Source organism: Lycorma delicatula, chromosome 1 (assembly GCF_047948215.1).
Source record: "Lycorma delicatula isolate Av1 chromosome 1, ASM4794821v1, whole genome shotgun sequence".
Taxonomy (NCBI): Eukaryota; Metazoa; Arthropoda; class Insecta; order Hemiptera; family Fulgoridae; genus Lycorma; species Lycorma delicatula.
The window spans coordinates 201,391,082-201,407,078 of record NC_134455.1 but is presented as its reverse complement, the minus strand read 5'-3'; the positions used below and the strand labels follow the sequence as shown (position 1 = coordinate 201,407,078).

Genomic DNA, 15,997 nt, shown 5'->3' with positions numbered 1-15,997 from the left:
TTCAAAGACAAAATTAAAAACACGTCCAGCCCAGTTAAATTAAAAAGAAGAAAAAGAAAAGAAAAATTTATACTAACTGCAGCAGAAATAATGCGGTCTCTTTCACAATCAAACAGAAATGTGTCAAAAGTTGAAATATGAACGGAATCCCATAAAGTTGTTAAGTAAGTTTCTGTCATCTGAAATTCTGCAGGAAACTGCTGTAGAAGCTGCCAGACACAATCAAGAAATAGCAGAAATACTGGTGCCTATAAAACAAATAAAAATTAATAATTTACATTAATTGTTTTTCTTTAATTCATAAATTTCTGGAGTAATAAAATAGATTATTAAAAAACTAAGGTTTCCTAAAACACCTTTGTTATTTCTTTCAAAAGTATACCAAAGATAATTCTATTAAAAACCACCTTACAAGTTATTAATTTTTTTAGTTCCAACTCTTATTATTATGTTAACTACTAATCATGGTGATAGTTCTACTGTTTCCTTTTCAATACTAAGAGAAATTAAATTAAGAGCAAGTAAAAGTAATATAAAAAAATATGGATAAACAACACATATGAAGCATGTTCGGACCTACTAATTTAAATAAAAGTAAAAAATTTATTAAAAAAAAAATTTTAAAGATGTGAAAATCAATCCAAATAAAATATTATTATCATCTCAGAAAAAGGGGAAAACATACTCATATAAGATTCATTTTATGATCAGATTTTAATTCATTTACTGATTTGAAACAAACTTTTGCCAGCCTTTGGTGATATGTTAAAACTGATTCATAGCCTTGGTGTACAGATATGCTCATATTAGAAAGTAAGTGAAAATAATTTTAATGAAGGGTGACAATCACGTTGTGATTCCTCTTCTTTCATTGAGAGTTCAGAGAAGGGGAACTAAACTGAAAAAGCAACTACAAAAGAGAAGATATAATATTAAATACAGAATCATAATTTAATTTGAAATGCTACAACATAATAAATTTACACAATAAATGAACTTTAAATAATTTACAAAAATAGTTTAGTAAAGCAGCTCATATGGTTCTAATTAAATAAAATAGAAATAAATAAGTTAGTGACCTCATATTGGACAACATAAAAACAAAAAGATTTTGAGACATCCAACTATAGTTACATGACCATACATTTATCAGTTAATTAACAAATGGAGTTTGAATAAGTTAATTTGTCAGTAATCATAATAGACCAGTCAATATAGCTCAAAAAGGACTGAGTTTGTAACAAAATTGTTGCCCAGAAATCGATTGCAGGATACTTTACAAGTATGTTTTGTAGATAAAAACATACATGATTTAAACTTGCAACTAGGTGTAACAATTGTTTAAACAATGTTTTTGTGCAAAAAAATGCTTTTCTTTCATTTTTTGCTTATAAAATGAAATCCATTCGAGCAATGACAATACATTCAATACAAAAGTTATAGAAAACTGCAAAACCTGTAAAATGAGGGCGTATGTGTTTTGACTGATGCATTCCTGCCGAGAAAATCTGGAAAAACTGCTAAAAATGGTTATTTTTGCAAATATCTCCAACTCTGTTGTTTTTTCATTTGAAGCATCATCGGTCTTTGGGGAAAATACTGGTAATGTCTTATAGAATACGTGTGCAGAAGCTGGATTCTATCGAATGCATACTTGGTGAACAATAAACAATCTATATTTTTCATATCTTTTCTTGCATTCATTGGTGCACAATAGACATTCTACATTTTTCATACCTTTTCTTGCAGCATTCATTCTATCTTGTATAATCACTTAAATGAAAATTTAAAGACGGATTTGGAAACTAGAGAAACTAAACAACAATTCAATAACTTACTTTCATTCATTTAAATGATGTTTAATTAATTTAAAATGCACCCACACCTCAAGTGTTACATGCGAGCGTGCCACTTGAGCTGAGTGAGGTGGTGATAGTGGGGGCTATACACTGCACAGTCAGTCATTGTCATGCAGAAATGAAATTCCAATGGAGAGCTTCTTATCGTTTGTTCTGAAATTTTTTTAGAGTTTCACAACACATATGAGGGTGGGGTGAAAAGTTACAGGCCTGGATAAGAAAACAACATTTTTCTGGATACAGCTTGATTTATTTTTCAACACAGTCACCATTAAGAGCTATATACTTAGCCCAGCATTCCACAAGATCACTTATGGCAATTCAGTACGTCGATTTATCCAATCCCTTAAAATAACCACCTACAGTGACAGTAACTTTATTACTAGTCAAAAATCTCTTCCCTCCAAGCCATTTTTTTAGATTAGAAAACAAGTTATAAGTCACTGGGAGCCAGATCAGTCGCATCAACTGTGACAAATCAGCATACAAATTCTTCTGGATTGTGCTGAAAGAGCTCAAGACAATCGCTTGTTTTTGGCCAGGTGTGAGTAAACATGGCATCCATCTAGCATACATCTTTTCATGCCCAAATGTTTAAGCAAAATATTGTGCTCATGTTCTGTTGTCATGCCTCAGACTCTGCTAAATCATTCAATGTCAATCGTCAATCTGCCAAAAAGATTTTATGCATTTTTTCTATCATTTCTAGCATAGTCACTTCAGAATGGCGACCACTGCATGGTTCAATGCTAGTGCGTGTTCGACCCATTTTAAACTCTGCAATCCAACATTTACTGTTTTATTTGATGGAGAAGAGTCTCCCATTGTCATATCAAGCTCTTCTTTAATTTCTTTATGCTTAAGCTTTTCAAAAAAGTATTTAATCACTGTACGAATTTCCAGTTTTTCCATTCCAAAAAAACACCCTTATTCTCCACTTCGACTGACTGTAATACTGAGCGACTTAAAATTCTTGCAGTAAACTAATGAAGAATGGAATCGTGTGACGCCATGAGAAAGTTTTTTTCTTGATGTTATTGCTACATAAGCTTGAAGCTTGTCCAGGGATATGGAAATGGGATTTTGTAGTTGTGAAAAATGCCATGCCTGACCGGAATTCAAACACGTACTAATGAGATCTCTGAGTGAGGCCTAGAACTTTTCATCCCAATCTTATGTAAACATTTACAGTGCTTCTATGATCAAAGAAGTTGATAAGGGATATCCTTCTTTTTTTGTCCGAAAAAAGAAATAATGGCCATAAGAAACTTCTTGGTTCTAGGAAGTAATGAATACCACCACTATACTGATTTCTGCTTTGTTTCAACATTAGTATACAATATCAAAGTCTCATTTACAGTCTACCTTCCTGAAATGACATCATTTTCAAACTCTACTTTTACAAATAACATCTGATACAAATACATTACAAAGGTTTGTAGATTTTATGATCAGATACATTTTTCACCATTACACAATTAATCCTTCTCAAACTTCATACTTTAGAGGATGTTGCCAACATATGATACAAAAAATGTTCTATACAAGTGCTACCTGTTTCTAAAGTATAAACTGTTGGTAGAGTTAAAGTATAGATAGTTGACAGCTTTTATTTTAAAAAAAAACTTACTTTGTAATTCAAGTGAAAATTTACTTTTATTTAATACCACTAATAGAATTTTGTGATTTTTTTAAGATCTAAAATAAGGAAATGTATTTAGATCTCCATGTTTTTAGGGTTCTTAATAATATTCTTAATCAGAGGGAATTGCTTATTGTGCACTAGTCCAAAGACTAGAACTGTCTTTTCAATGCATAGCTCAAATATGTATCAAAATGGGCAAAAATAGCCCTGTAGTTTTAAAGGGGAGGACCATAAACCTACATGGTGATAACAGGATATTTTTTGCTATATTCACAGAAATAAAACTAGAAACAAGATTTTATGAAAATCTAAGATTTCTCTCAAATTTGAACAAGTGCAAATAACCCTTTTCATTAATGAATATGGGAATGATTTCTAGTTCCAAAGTGTATTTCTCCAATTTATACAATTCTGCAAACTTAGCATTTTACCAAATGATACCTTTAACAACTGTTTTGAAGTTATTTTCATTATTTTTTAAAATCAAAAATTGCTTATTAAAAAAGGGCTGCCAACCATCAGAACAAAACAAGAGCAAAGTCTAAGAGGTGTTTCCAACATCTGAGGTTGGATAAAAACCCCTAGTCTTCTGTTGTAGATAGTAGTTAGTAAATTTTTTAAATAGCATTTTAAAATTTAGATACACAAAATATTTTCCTCTGAGAATATTATTCAAATAATATAATGTAAATAAATAAATTGTTGTTTATAAATTTCTGTCATCTTTCTGAAATATATAAAAATTTCATTAAATGAACAAAATCATAAATTGGGAATTGTAGTGAGCACTTCAGATAATTTAATGCTGCTATCAACAAAGTGAAAATAGACTGAATTTTATAAAAATTGTACTGGACAACTGAACCGTATATTTATAATTTTTATACATTACAGGAAAATTTAGTAAAGAATAATAAAATCCTAAAAATGCCTTTTCTTAAAAACAAATAAATTTTAGGGGAAAAATCACTGAAATCCACAATGGTTTTAAGGTTATTTTAAATAAATTATTATGTTTTGTTTAACGTGTAAAACTGATTTTTTTCAATTGTCAAGCACAACAAAAAAAAAAAACAGTATTTATTAATTTCTTTGTCATTATGTTTAATAATAGTTAAATGAAAAATTGTCCATTAAACTATCATATATGTTCAATAACAAGTGATAAGTATTTCATCTCATGAAATGAAAAGACAAGATGGTAGGTAGAACTATAATAGGATATCTGTGCTGATAACCACAGAGTAAAAATAGGCTAAACATTACTTAAACAGGTGCTAAAAGTTTTGTAAATTTTTATTATTTAGAGGTGAAAAGAACTTCATCTTCAAATTTATTCTCACAGCAAAAAAAAATATGTATTTATTTTGGTAAAATTTTGCAAGTTTTGATTATGGAAAAATCTGTAATCGCATGAACAGAAAAGTATGTTAATATTTTATAATGAAAATTCACTGACAATAATGACCTCTCTTTCATTCTCTTTATATTTCTAAACATCCATTACTTTTCAAATCATTTATCATCTTTTAAGCACTTATTTCTTCTACAAATAGTTTAATTTTTACAATTAAAAACGGACCAGTGCTAAGTAAAGTACAAGTTAATTCATACCTGTTGTGTTCCATCAATGTAAACATGACCCAGCCTTGTACAGAATGGATGTCCCATCACAACCCACTCCCTTTGTATCAATGACTGGAAACCAATGATTGTTCTATAGTATGGATCAACAATAATTTGAGTCAAACTAGCTACCAAAGGGCATAAATCTCTTCCATCAGCTTCTGAAACAAAAATAAATACCACTGTAATCAAAACAAGAACATTCATAATTTACTCCACACACAATACGGGTTGGAAAAACATCCATGTACAAATAAGTAAATTTTTTGAACTCAAAAAAATTAGTTCACATAATAATACAGAAGCAATTCCCAACCTGTATTTGGCTAATATGATTTTTTTACTATAATCCATTTATTAAGAAATATGCTTCTTTTAATAAAATTCTACTATAATTTAACATTATAATAAAATATTACTAATCTCAATTTCAAATCTGAACAAAATTATGAAAAATACTGTGATAACATCAACATTCATGTACAATACTACATGTTGTATATAATATACCAAATCTTAGCCCATCAACATATGCATAACTTAGCATTAAGTAAACTGTGTATCACTACAACAAACTTGTTAAATCCAACCACAATGCAGCAGCAAGTATAGTGAGTGTGTACAAAAAAATATAATTTTTTTTTATGCATTTGAAATGCTTATAAATAATAAATCTAAATTATAGTGTGCTATTATAATAACAATATTTCATAGATTTTTATCCTTTGAAAAGGCTCAGTAAGCAGTGCCAATACACACATGAAAATATCTAATCTTTTTCCTTGGCTTGAAAGGTAAAACTTAATTTTGAAAGAATCTTTATCATCAGTTTTCAAACTTTAGTATTCTATCATGCATTTATTACAAAAAAAGAAACTTTACAATTAAAATAAATATCTGGAAATGCAATGTTATACATACAATGTATAAACAAAACCAATACTGTGTTAAACAATTAAAACCTACTTTGTTAAATTATTATTCATAGTAACTAATCGAAAACATTTTTAAATCCTGAAAAAGTTTGAAGAAATTATACAGTGAGGGGTGGGTACCTGTCATTATGAAAATGAGCAGTAATAAGGTAAGTAAAGTGTACAATTAATGTACATTTAGTGTGTGTGTGTACACACACACACATACCACAGAAAAGCATACTTTATACAGTAGAATGTAACAATCTGCATTAACCTGCAATGCAGAATACAATAAAAATGATTATTTGGTTTCATAACAGTCCTTTACTGAAGGATGATTCATCCCAGTTGAAGATCAACTTGGAATAACACTGCCATTAAATTATAGCACTATATGACTAATAAGTCAACAACAGAAAACATTTAGATTGCTGCATTCAAAAAACCTCAACAAAATATCACATGATGTGGTTACCGCTTTCACTTATGTTGTAAGATGTACTTGTCATGTTGTAGTCTACAATTTACAATTTAGTTCTAAAATGGGACTAGAATTATTTTGCTAAAAATTGTGGTGGGATAAATAGACAGCAGTCTTAGAATTTTACAATCTTTATGTATAATGACCGTTAAGCTCACTTTACTATCAAATAGTTCAGTGAACAGAATGAAAGTTCAAATATACATATCAAAAGTAAAATTAAGATTCTATATCTCCTGAAGAGCTTTTCTTTAAGTAAGAATTGTTAATTTTATAAAAATTATTTGAACATTTAATGAGCTCAAAAAATACACACATTACAAGAATAAAAACAATATACAGAACTTCACTTAAAATCAATGACAATGACCGAAATGCTCTAAAAGTAAAACATTTAAGGAATTTGATGAAGAGATTAATAACATATTACTTTAAAATTAAGAATGAATTTTCTAAAAATAACTAAGGATTTGTTTGCACTAACATATTTTATTGACATCCTAACATTTAAGGAATTTGATGAAGATATTAATAACATATTATTTTAAAATTAAGACTGAATTTTCTAAAAATATCTAAGAATTTGTTTGCACTAATATATTTTATTGACATCCTCACTGCTGCTGTGTAATAGTGAAGATTGTACAAATGAATAAACCTAAGCCACTAAGCTTTTTAATGCATTTAATTGACACTGGTAGAAAACTAAATTTTGCTACCAGATTATTAAAATAAATCAAATAATTTTTTAATTATAAACCAAGTAAGTATTCAACTTGTACTAAGTTTTATACTTTTCAAATTTTTATATTTTATGTATGCCTTAACTTATTATTCTCAACTAGAATTCATACACTTGCTCATCGATTTCACATCTGTTTATCATAGTTATTATGAATGTAAATAAAACAACAGTACAAGTGCTAATTAACAGATGTTAATTCAAACACACTTTGTATTGAACGTAATACTCAGATAATTTCATGTAAACTATTTCAACGACTGAAATTAATACAAACACCCATACAAAATATAATTAATGTTAAAATTTTAACATTTTGATTTATTCTTTGTTAATAAATTTTGTTAATTTCATGTGTGTGCATGTATGAGGACAAATATGTGCATATGTTTTTGTACGTCCACTCATGCTGATAAACAAAATGATGGTACTGAAAAACAAAAAAACAAATACTTCATATGTATTATATTGATTTGGAAGACCATACATCAGACACAATAATATAAAAACATGTTACATTCATTCATTCATTTGTAATAATCAGTAAGTTTAATATGATTTAGCAGTTTTGTATAGAAAATGAACAAGCTAAGTATGTTATATTTGGCAATTACATACAGCAATAACATTTTCATTAAACAGCTGTATTTTTTCACATTATGCAATAATAAATAAGTGTATGTCACGGCAAAACCCATATATTAAAAAAAAAGAGTCCTGGATTCAACAATTGCATATCAAAAATTATTTTGATTAGAAAATTCTTTCAAAGTAATTGATGATTACGTTACCTTTTTCCCAGTCACTAAGACCATTTAGCTGTAATTATGGCCATTATTTTTATACAATGAGAAAAACCCTCAATACCAACAATTAGAAAATAACGAAGTATTGATTACATGTCATCAGAAACTTTACTCAGACAATTAATACCTCAAAATACTGTTAACAAATTTTTTCTGACTTTAACTATGATGGTAGGTGACAATCAGTCTGAATCTTAAAATCATAACTTATTTAAGAATTAATAATTGCTAATTATTAACAAGTTAAGTATTATACAACATGCAAGTTGTACGTTTTATTCAAGTTTATATAGTTCAGTAAAAAATATAAGTAAGCCAATAATAAATTTGTTTATTATATCTGCAATTCTCTACAGAGTTGAAGTAGTGTATAGATTTCAGTTTCAGAGACAAATACATTAATTTACTCTTTCCCTTTACATTTTTCTAACTGCCTACATTTTCCTTCCCTTGTGTTTAGAAAACTGATTTAAGGCCTGCATCACTCATTTTTTTAATACAGTAAAACAAAATGTAAAATACTTATAACTCACTTATAACACTTACAAAATATGCCTTTAAATAATAATAAAAAAATAAGAAATACATTTCAAATAAAACAATAGCCGCTGAAAACACTAATTGAATACACTTCTTTCATCTGAACTTTATAAAGAAGGCACCTTAATATGTATACATATTTATATAACATTACACATGACCAATTACAACTAAATTCACTATAAGAGGGTACATGATATTTTTTTGTTTTTTTTTCCCTGTTTAGCCTTTGGGAATCACCGTCAGGTATTACTTCAGAGGATGATATATATGACTGAAGTAATTAAATGACAGAATATAATGATTTCATATTACGCAAGCAAGTTGTCTTTTTTTAGACAGACAACCAAAATATATTGTTTTGGGTATTACTGGCAAAAGAGTAAGAAATTCCTTTGCTCTGCTGTTTCTTGGTTGCTTAATTCCTGATATGTATTCCTCTCAAACTCTGTTCAAATGTAGCTTGGCACAGCCTCAATTCTCTTATCAGCAGTTCTAACTCTGGGGGGCTCTCTTTGAATCCCACCATACAAACTCTTTGTAACTTTCATAATTTTAGGCAAGAAATCTCAAGATAAAAGTAGGACAAAAAATCAAACATGAGATACAGGATACAACAAATTAGAACTACAATCCCTCATAATTATTCTTTGGGAAAGCTTCTGATCACACTTAAAATGGTACAAAATATGCCATTTTACTAAGTAACTTTTCTCTAATATAATTTCATAGTATACATATTAATTTTCAATAGAATGATTCTGCAATCAATAGAAAGTAAAATAATTATCATTAATATTAAATAAATAATTGAAAACAATTACACATAAACTAATCTTTTTAGTTTCTATAACAGTAGACAGACTGAATAAAGAATAAGACTTACAACTCATGAACTTCCTACGAATTCCTCACTCCTATTACATTCTATTTTCTCAGTCCTCACAATTGAGACATCATATATTTATGATGGAAACTTGAATTTATTTTTTCTTTCTTTAAATCTGTATCACTTTATTAAATAACAAAAGCTTAAATGTTTGTTTATGAATTGTAGAAAAATATATAGCAACATCTACATAAAAAAAAGTTAAACTAAGTACAAAAAGCTGACAACAAAGTTGTTATACTTTCCTGGCATTGTTTATTTATTCTTACACTGGGTGTCCAGGAATTATCTGAACAATTTTGATGTCTTATTAGAAAAAAGTAATACATCTATCAATGAATGGTTTGGTTCTCTTTAACAGGTAACTCACAAAGTTTCCCTTGGCAAATACTAGATTGCCCTACATAACCGCATACATCAGTTGCCATGAATTCACAGAAGAAAGTACAATATGTAGAGTGGTTTATTAAAACAAAATCAGAAGCACAAGTTCGATTCAATTTTAGAACTCTATGTAACTTAAAGCCACCCTCTAGAACAAGTATTCATTACGGTATGATAAATTTAAAGAAACTGGCAGTATTGGAACATAAGAAGGGTGCAGGCAAACCTAGAACATCAGATGAAAAAATGGAGATCATTCATCAGCTCTTTTGTTTGCAGCTGTGGGAAGTCAACTTGGAGTGCAGTGCATGAGTTAAATGTTCCAGGATCTACCATTCAAGATGTTTTGAAAAAATTAAAATTTTTTAAATGGTAAGATAAGCATGTACATATTTACTGAGCTTTGGTTTTTTTGTAAAATTTTGAGGGGATTGAAACAAAAGAAATTATCTACCCCATCTCCTGGAGATATTGATCCCAAATGTTTTCTAACAAATTGCCCCATAAACACGAGTCTCTCGTCAAAATTAATCAAACTCTGTTAAAAGGTTATTAAGCTTCAAACACGCCAACACATGTACGTAATACCCCCTTACTTTTTTTTGTTTTCTGGGGTCCCTGGGTCATGAAACACTGAGGAATGCAAAAAACCACCCCATTTTTGACTGATTACCATGCTTTCCTTCTTGCAGCATAGTTCTAGAGCTATGATGCCAGGAAAGAAAAACTTTAATGATAGAAAACTTAGTATGAAAACACAGATGTTAAAACTCAATGAATGTGTTCTGTCACCAGGCATAAATGTTAAAGATATTTATGTTTCTTAATCCTATACATCTCCTGCATTTTTTGTTCTATAATTTTCAATACCAAATGATTTAACAACTAAAAATTATATTTACTTCTAATATGTATCAAGCAAAAAAAAGTAAGCCATCAGCAAGTTAAAGAGGGTTGAAAATTACTACCAATTAAATTCAGATTTAGCAACTACCAGAAACAAAACCAGGTTGGATTAATTCGAATAAAAATTAAAAAAAAGTTTTATTTATTTCATAATAAACTACACAACACAGATCTGATAATAAATCTTATTCTTGGAGTGATTACCAAACAGTAATATCCTTGTAAATTACATAATGCCCGCATAGAACAATACTAAATATATATATGTTAAAAATATTTATACCCGTGTATCTTGATTTCAATATGTATCTCAATGTATCTTTACTTCTTCTAATGTACCAAATCAATATAATTTCTTTTTTCTTTTGTTAAATTGTTAGAAAAAATTTGGTAAGATTTAAAAAAGGCAGAAAAAATTTCTTCTGGCTTCTGCCAGGGGCAGATGTCACTGTGATCTTTATGAGCATTCACATGGTCAATGAGATTGTCAGTCCGGACACTAGACCTGCCACTTCTCTGTTTGTTTTGAATATCTGAACAGCCTTCCTTAAATTCATGAAATTATTGTCTCATTTTTCCTTCACTCACTGCAACAGGCCCATATGTTTCACATAACTGACATGAATTTCAGCAGTAGTATGTCCTCTTGTGTTTAGAAATCTGATCACTGATTGAACTTAAATAGCGGGATTTGTTATTACCTCACTATTGACAAACTGTCTTGCAAAGGCAAACAACAATGAACTGATGGCAATATGATGGTTACACGCCCAACAGACCACCTAAACCTACTGTGGGTGCATGAACCAATCAATGTTGCCAATCACTATTTATGACTTATCCGCCCTTACTTTTGAACTGCACCTCTATATCAAAAGTTTTGTGTAAGTTGAGATAGAGTTAGAAAACCTTGCAATTTGCATTTGGCCATTTATAATACCCTTAAATAAGAAAATAATATTAAGCCATAGAGTTCTAAGACCATCTTAAAATCCAAATTGGGTCATTAAAAAAAGTTTGTAACAAAAAAAATTTTAGCAACAGCTTCATATCTAACTTTTCTAGTATCTTAGAGAAACACTGCAAGGATATCGTCTGTAATTATTACAGTACCATTACGGTATCAGTAACCTGATAAAGATGGATACAATACCACCAGTTTTCAAATTATGTGGCAAATACCCTGAAACAACTTTTTATTAAATATGTTGTTAAGAGGCAGGCTAATGTAAATAACTTTTTTTAATAAAATTAACATATGGCTAAAATAGCCAGGAGACTTATTTGAAGCTGTCACTTCCTCAGCCAAAATGGGAGAAAGAAAAATGTGACATCAGAATTTTTTTACTTAAGTTAATTTTTATACAATACTCTGTTGAGGGCCCCTGAACTAGATGTTAGGTTAGGTTAGGTACATTAGAAAAGTATTTATTAAATAGTTCAACAACATCTACATTGTAATTAAATAGATTTCATCTTAGAACTTGAAGAATTAATATGAATAAATAACATTTTCATAAATGAATCATACCGTCAACATCATTATTAAAAAACATACTCCCAAATCTCAAGTTCTAAAAAGGTGCAAGATGGTCATGGTTTACAATTACCTTAGAACATTCAGCCCTGAAACCAATAAAACCTTCTACGTGAAACAGGTAACCCGGTCTTTTATGTAAGCATCAACACCAGCAAATTTTGAAATATCTAATTAATGAGCTGTACAGCTCAGCTGTACCCTTGCATAGATATTTGAAGTGATTCAAAACTATTATTTGCAATAATTTATAAATAATTTTAAACTATTATGTCAACACTCTTAAATGTACATTACCTTCAATAATATTATTCTATGAGACTTAATACTGAACAAGCAATCATTTAAACTGCTTAAAAATTGAAGAAGGGATAAATATCACCAATATAAACAAATAAAACTGAAACTATAATATTGAATATACGAAAAAGCAACATATCACACCTAATATTGCAATTTAATAGGATATGTAGCAAACAAGTTAATATTTATTTAAAATAATTAAATCAACAGCTATTTTAGCATTTTCAGTCACAACAGATAATGAAATATGGTCATCATTTTAATAAGAAATTGCTGCAACCTCATAAGTTATCCAGCATTCAACTAGTACAATAATAAGAAGTTTAAAGAGCAAAGATTTCAAATAAACTAAAAAATAATCAAAATTCTTCAGCAGACGGAGGATGTTTTGATGAAAAAGAAATTATCATTCATGCCAAGAACTAACCAAAATCATAAAATAATTCTGCAATGATTCTATGAAATAAATAAATAAAAAAAATAATAACGATGAAACAAAATCAAATTAAATTAGGGAAATCAAACCTTAATTTAATTTAAATAACATTTTCATATTATTCACGGCTTTTTAAGCCTTAATATTTTCATATTAAATATTAAAATATTACGTTTATTTCAATATTATTACAATAAGCATAGTTTCTAACATTATTTTTATTTTATACCTTGCAGCATTTCAATTAATGTTGTTTTTGCTTTCCTTAAACTAATTGTCTTATGCAAATAACAACTGCTTAAACATATGACAAAGCATATTTTATTGAGAAAAACTAAGTAAAGCTTAACAATTAATAAGAAAAATTATGCTGCACTTTTCATAATGCAAATTTTCATTAAAACTGTTGATTTTGTAAAGAACATGACTCCAATGCTTTCTCCACAATAAATGTTATATATTTAGTGTATGTAATTAGGGGAAAAATTTATTTTGTAAAAATAATATTATAAGAAAATAATTAATAGTTAAATATAATAATTAAATGGATTATAACAATATAGTATAATTAAATATAATACAAAGTAAAATTAAAAAAAAATTTTTTAAATGTAAACAATGTTGCTGACTTATAATCTATAAATTCACTTTTACAGTTTCAAAGTATATTTATAATTGATTACATTTATAATAAGCAAGAGTAAATTGGATCACACTCGCAATCACATGGTAAGCAGTTCCCAGCAAAACTCCTCAAAAATTACACACTAGTATTACAAAGAACTTTTGTAATAAGCAGCACATGCACCAAGTAATTATGAACATTTAATACCTAATAGTAGAACCAGAAAAAGAACCTTGTCAAAGGCCTGTTGGATGTTTAAGAGGCTGCCAAACAGTATTTTTTTTTCAAGGCTTCTGCTGATTATGTTCACAAGCCTGTGGGTTTGCTTGATAGTGGAATGCCCACAAGAGAAACCAAATTGATCATCAAGAATTACTTGGCCATGCTCCAAAACAGGAAACATCATCCTAAGGAACTACCTTTGAGCACCTTCAATAGAATAGGTAATTTTGGCTTGTATGAAGCCACATCATGTACCAGTTTGCCTGGTTTCAGAACCATGACTATTTGCCTGGACCTTAATTGTCTGGAGAATGCCATTAAATAGGTGTGTTATGTACATGATGGCTTCAGAAGGCAGCATAAACAGAATTTTGTTTGTGATTAAATCAAAGCCACAGCTCTCCGTGAGTTTTTCCCTTCTTTTTCACATGAATAACTTCAGCTGTAAAGAAAGGCTTAATTGGAAAACCCATAGGGATCAGGCTATCTAAGAAATCAACAATTTCTTCCTCATAATAGCTTTGTATTTCAAGTGGTTGAAATACATCATTCAAGTAAGTGGCAAATATTTAAGCTTTCTCCTTATCACTATTAGACCAAGACCCTTCAGACGTTTTCAAAGGAGGATGTGAGGATGGAGATTGATGGAAGCTCCTTGTGGCTCTCCATAAGAAGCAATTGTCTCTATGGACAGGCAATAGGATTTCAAGATAGCACTGAAATGTTTTATTCTCATAGCTTTGCAATAGCCATTTCAACTTATGAACAGTTCCATTTAAAGATGTCCTATCCTTGGCTCTCTGTATTATTGCTACCTTCTCCTAAGTCTCCTTTTCATAGCAATAAGGTCTAATACCTCCTTTGGATGACCTGTATTCATTTGACCCTCACATTTAACCTCCGATGCTGATCACCGACCAGCCTCCTGTAGGATTGAAGTCAAGTATTGTACTGTGTTATTGATATCATCAGAGGATCTCAACCAAACAGGGACTACCAACTCACCCACAATCCAGCTATGGTATGAATTCCAGTCTGTCCTGCTGTTATGAACTACTGATGACACTGCCTTCTTAATTACTATCATGCTGATAATGGACAGAATAATTAAGTGGTCAGACATTGAATCAAAGTTATCAACTTTGGTGTATATCTGCAAAATTCTTGAAGATAGGAAAAAGTCTAACAAGTTGGGGATCTTATTAGGATCCAATAGTCAGCAAGTAGGCTGCATTTCAGATATCCGATTCAGATGAAAGCTAATAACAATCCTTCAGAGCGCTGCCTCTAAGTAAAATTAGTCGAGATTCCCAGAGACAATCCTAAGCAATTGAATTGCCGCCCACAATAAACCCTGAATTAATAGTTGAGAAAAATGAGAGAAACATTTTTTGTCAAGTGTCAAGGATACTATATTGCAGACAATCTAACCTGTCCAAGCCAATCCAGGATATTCACTGCGCTTGCCTGAATGTGATCTGTTTTGTACTCCGGCAGATGATGATGTCTTTAACTGTAGCACCTCCATGTGCTCTGCCATCAGGATGATAAGTTCAGTAGATAGAATAAACAGTTTAAACGTGAAGGAAGCTCTAATCAGTGAAATGCGTTTCCAAAACCAAGACGATGTCTAAGGATTCCCTAACCAATAAAGCTTCTAGTTCTTCTCTCTGACCCTCTAGTCCATTAAAATTCCATGTTGTAACTTTCACGAACTTAGCCATTAATTGAGTTTAGTAATTAACTTCTAATGATTTACACATTAAAATAAAATTTACAATAAAATCTATCAATGTAAGTCATTTCAAATTTAGGATGTGATTGAAAAGAAAGATGAGCAATTATTAAATATTATGAATCTTGAGAATTAAAAAACAAAGGACAATGGTTCATGAATTTATGCTTACTGCATTTAATGTCTAAACACATTTGCATTTTGATATATAATTTAATCATGTTTCTTTGTTTAACAAAACATACTTATCAAATAGGTACTGTAACAAAACTGGTATAACGGACCTTTGTAACAGATTCCTACCAATTAAGAAGAAAGTAGTAGAAAATATAATGGCAGGAATC

At 29.6% G+C, this 15,997-nt stretch overlaps 1 protein-coding gene across 3 annotated transcripts in view; it reads right to left on the bottom strand.

The window, feature by feature from the left end:
• LOC142327514 (myotubularin-related protein 10-A) overlaps window positions 1-15,997 on the bottom strand; it is a 123,591-nt gene that overhangs the window by 14,722 nt on the left and 92,872 nt on the right. For 2 of the 3 annotated variants that reach the window (XM_075370644.1, XM_075370656.1), the window contains 2 exons: window positions 5,119-5,291; window positions 78-248 (listed from right to left, as the gene is read on the bottom strand). In XM_075370644.1, coding sequence (XP_075226759.1) covers window positions 78-248; window positions 5,119-5,291 — 344 coding nt within the window. The remainder of the gene's footprint in view (window positions 1-77; window positions 249-5,118; window positions 5,292-15,997) is intronic. The other variant, XM_075370647.1, reaches the window with a different exon arrangement.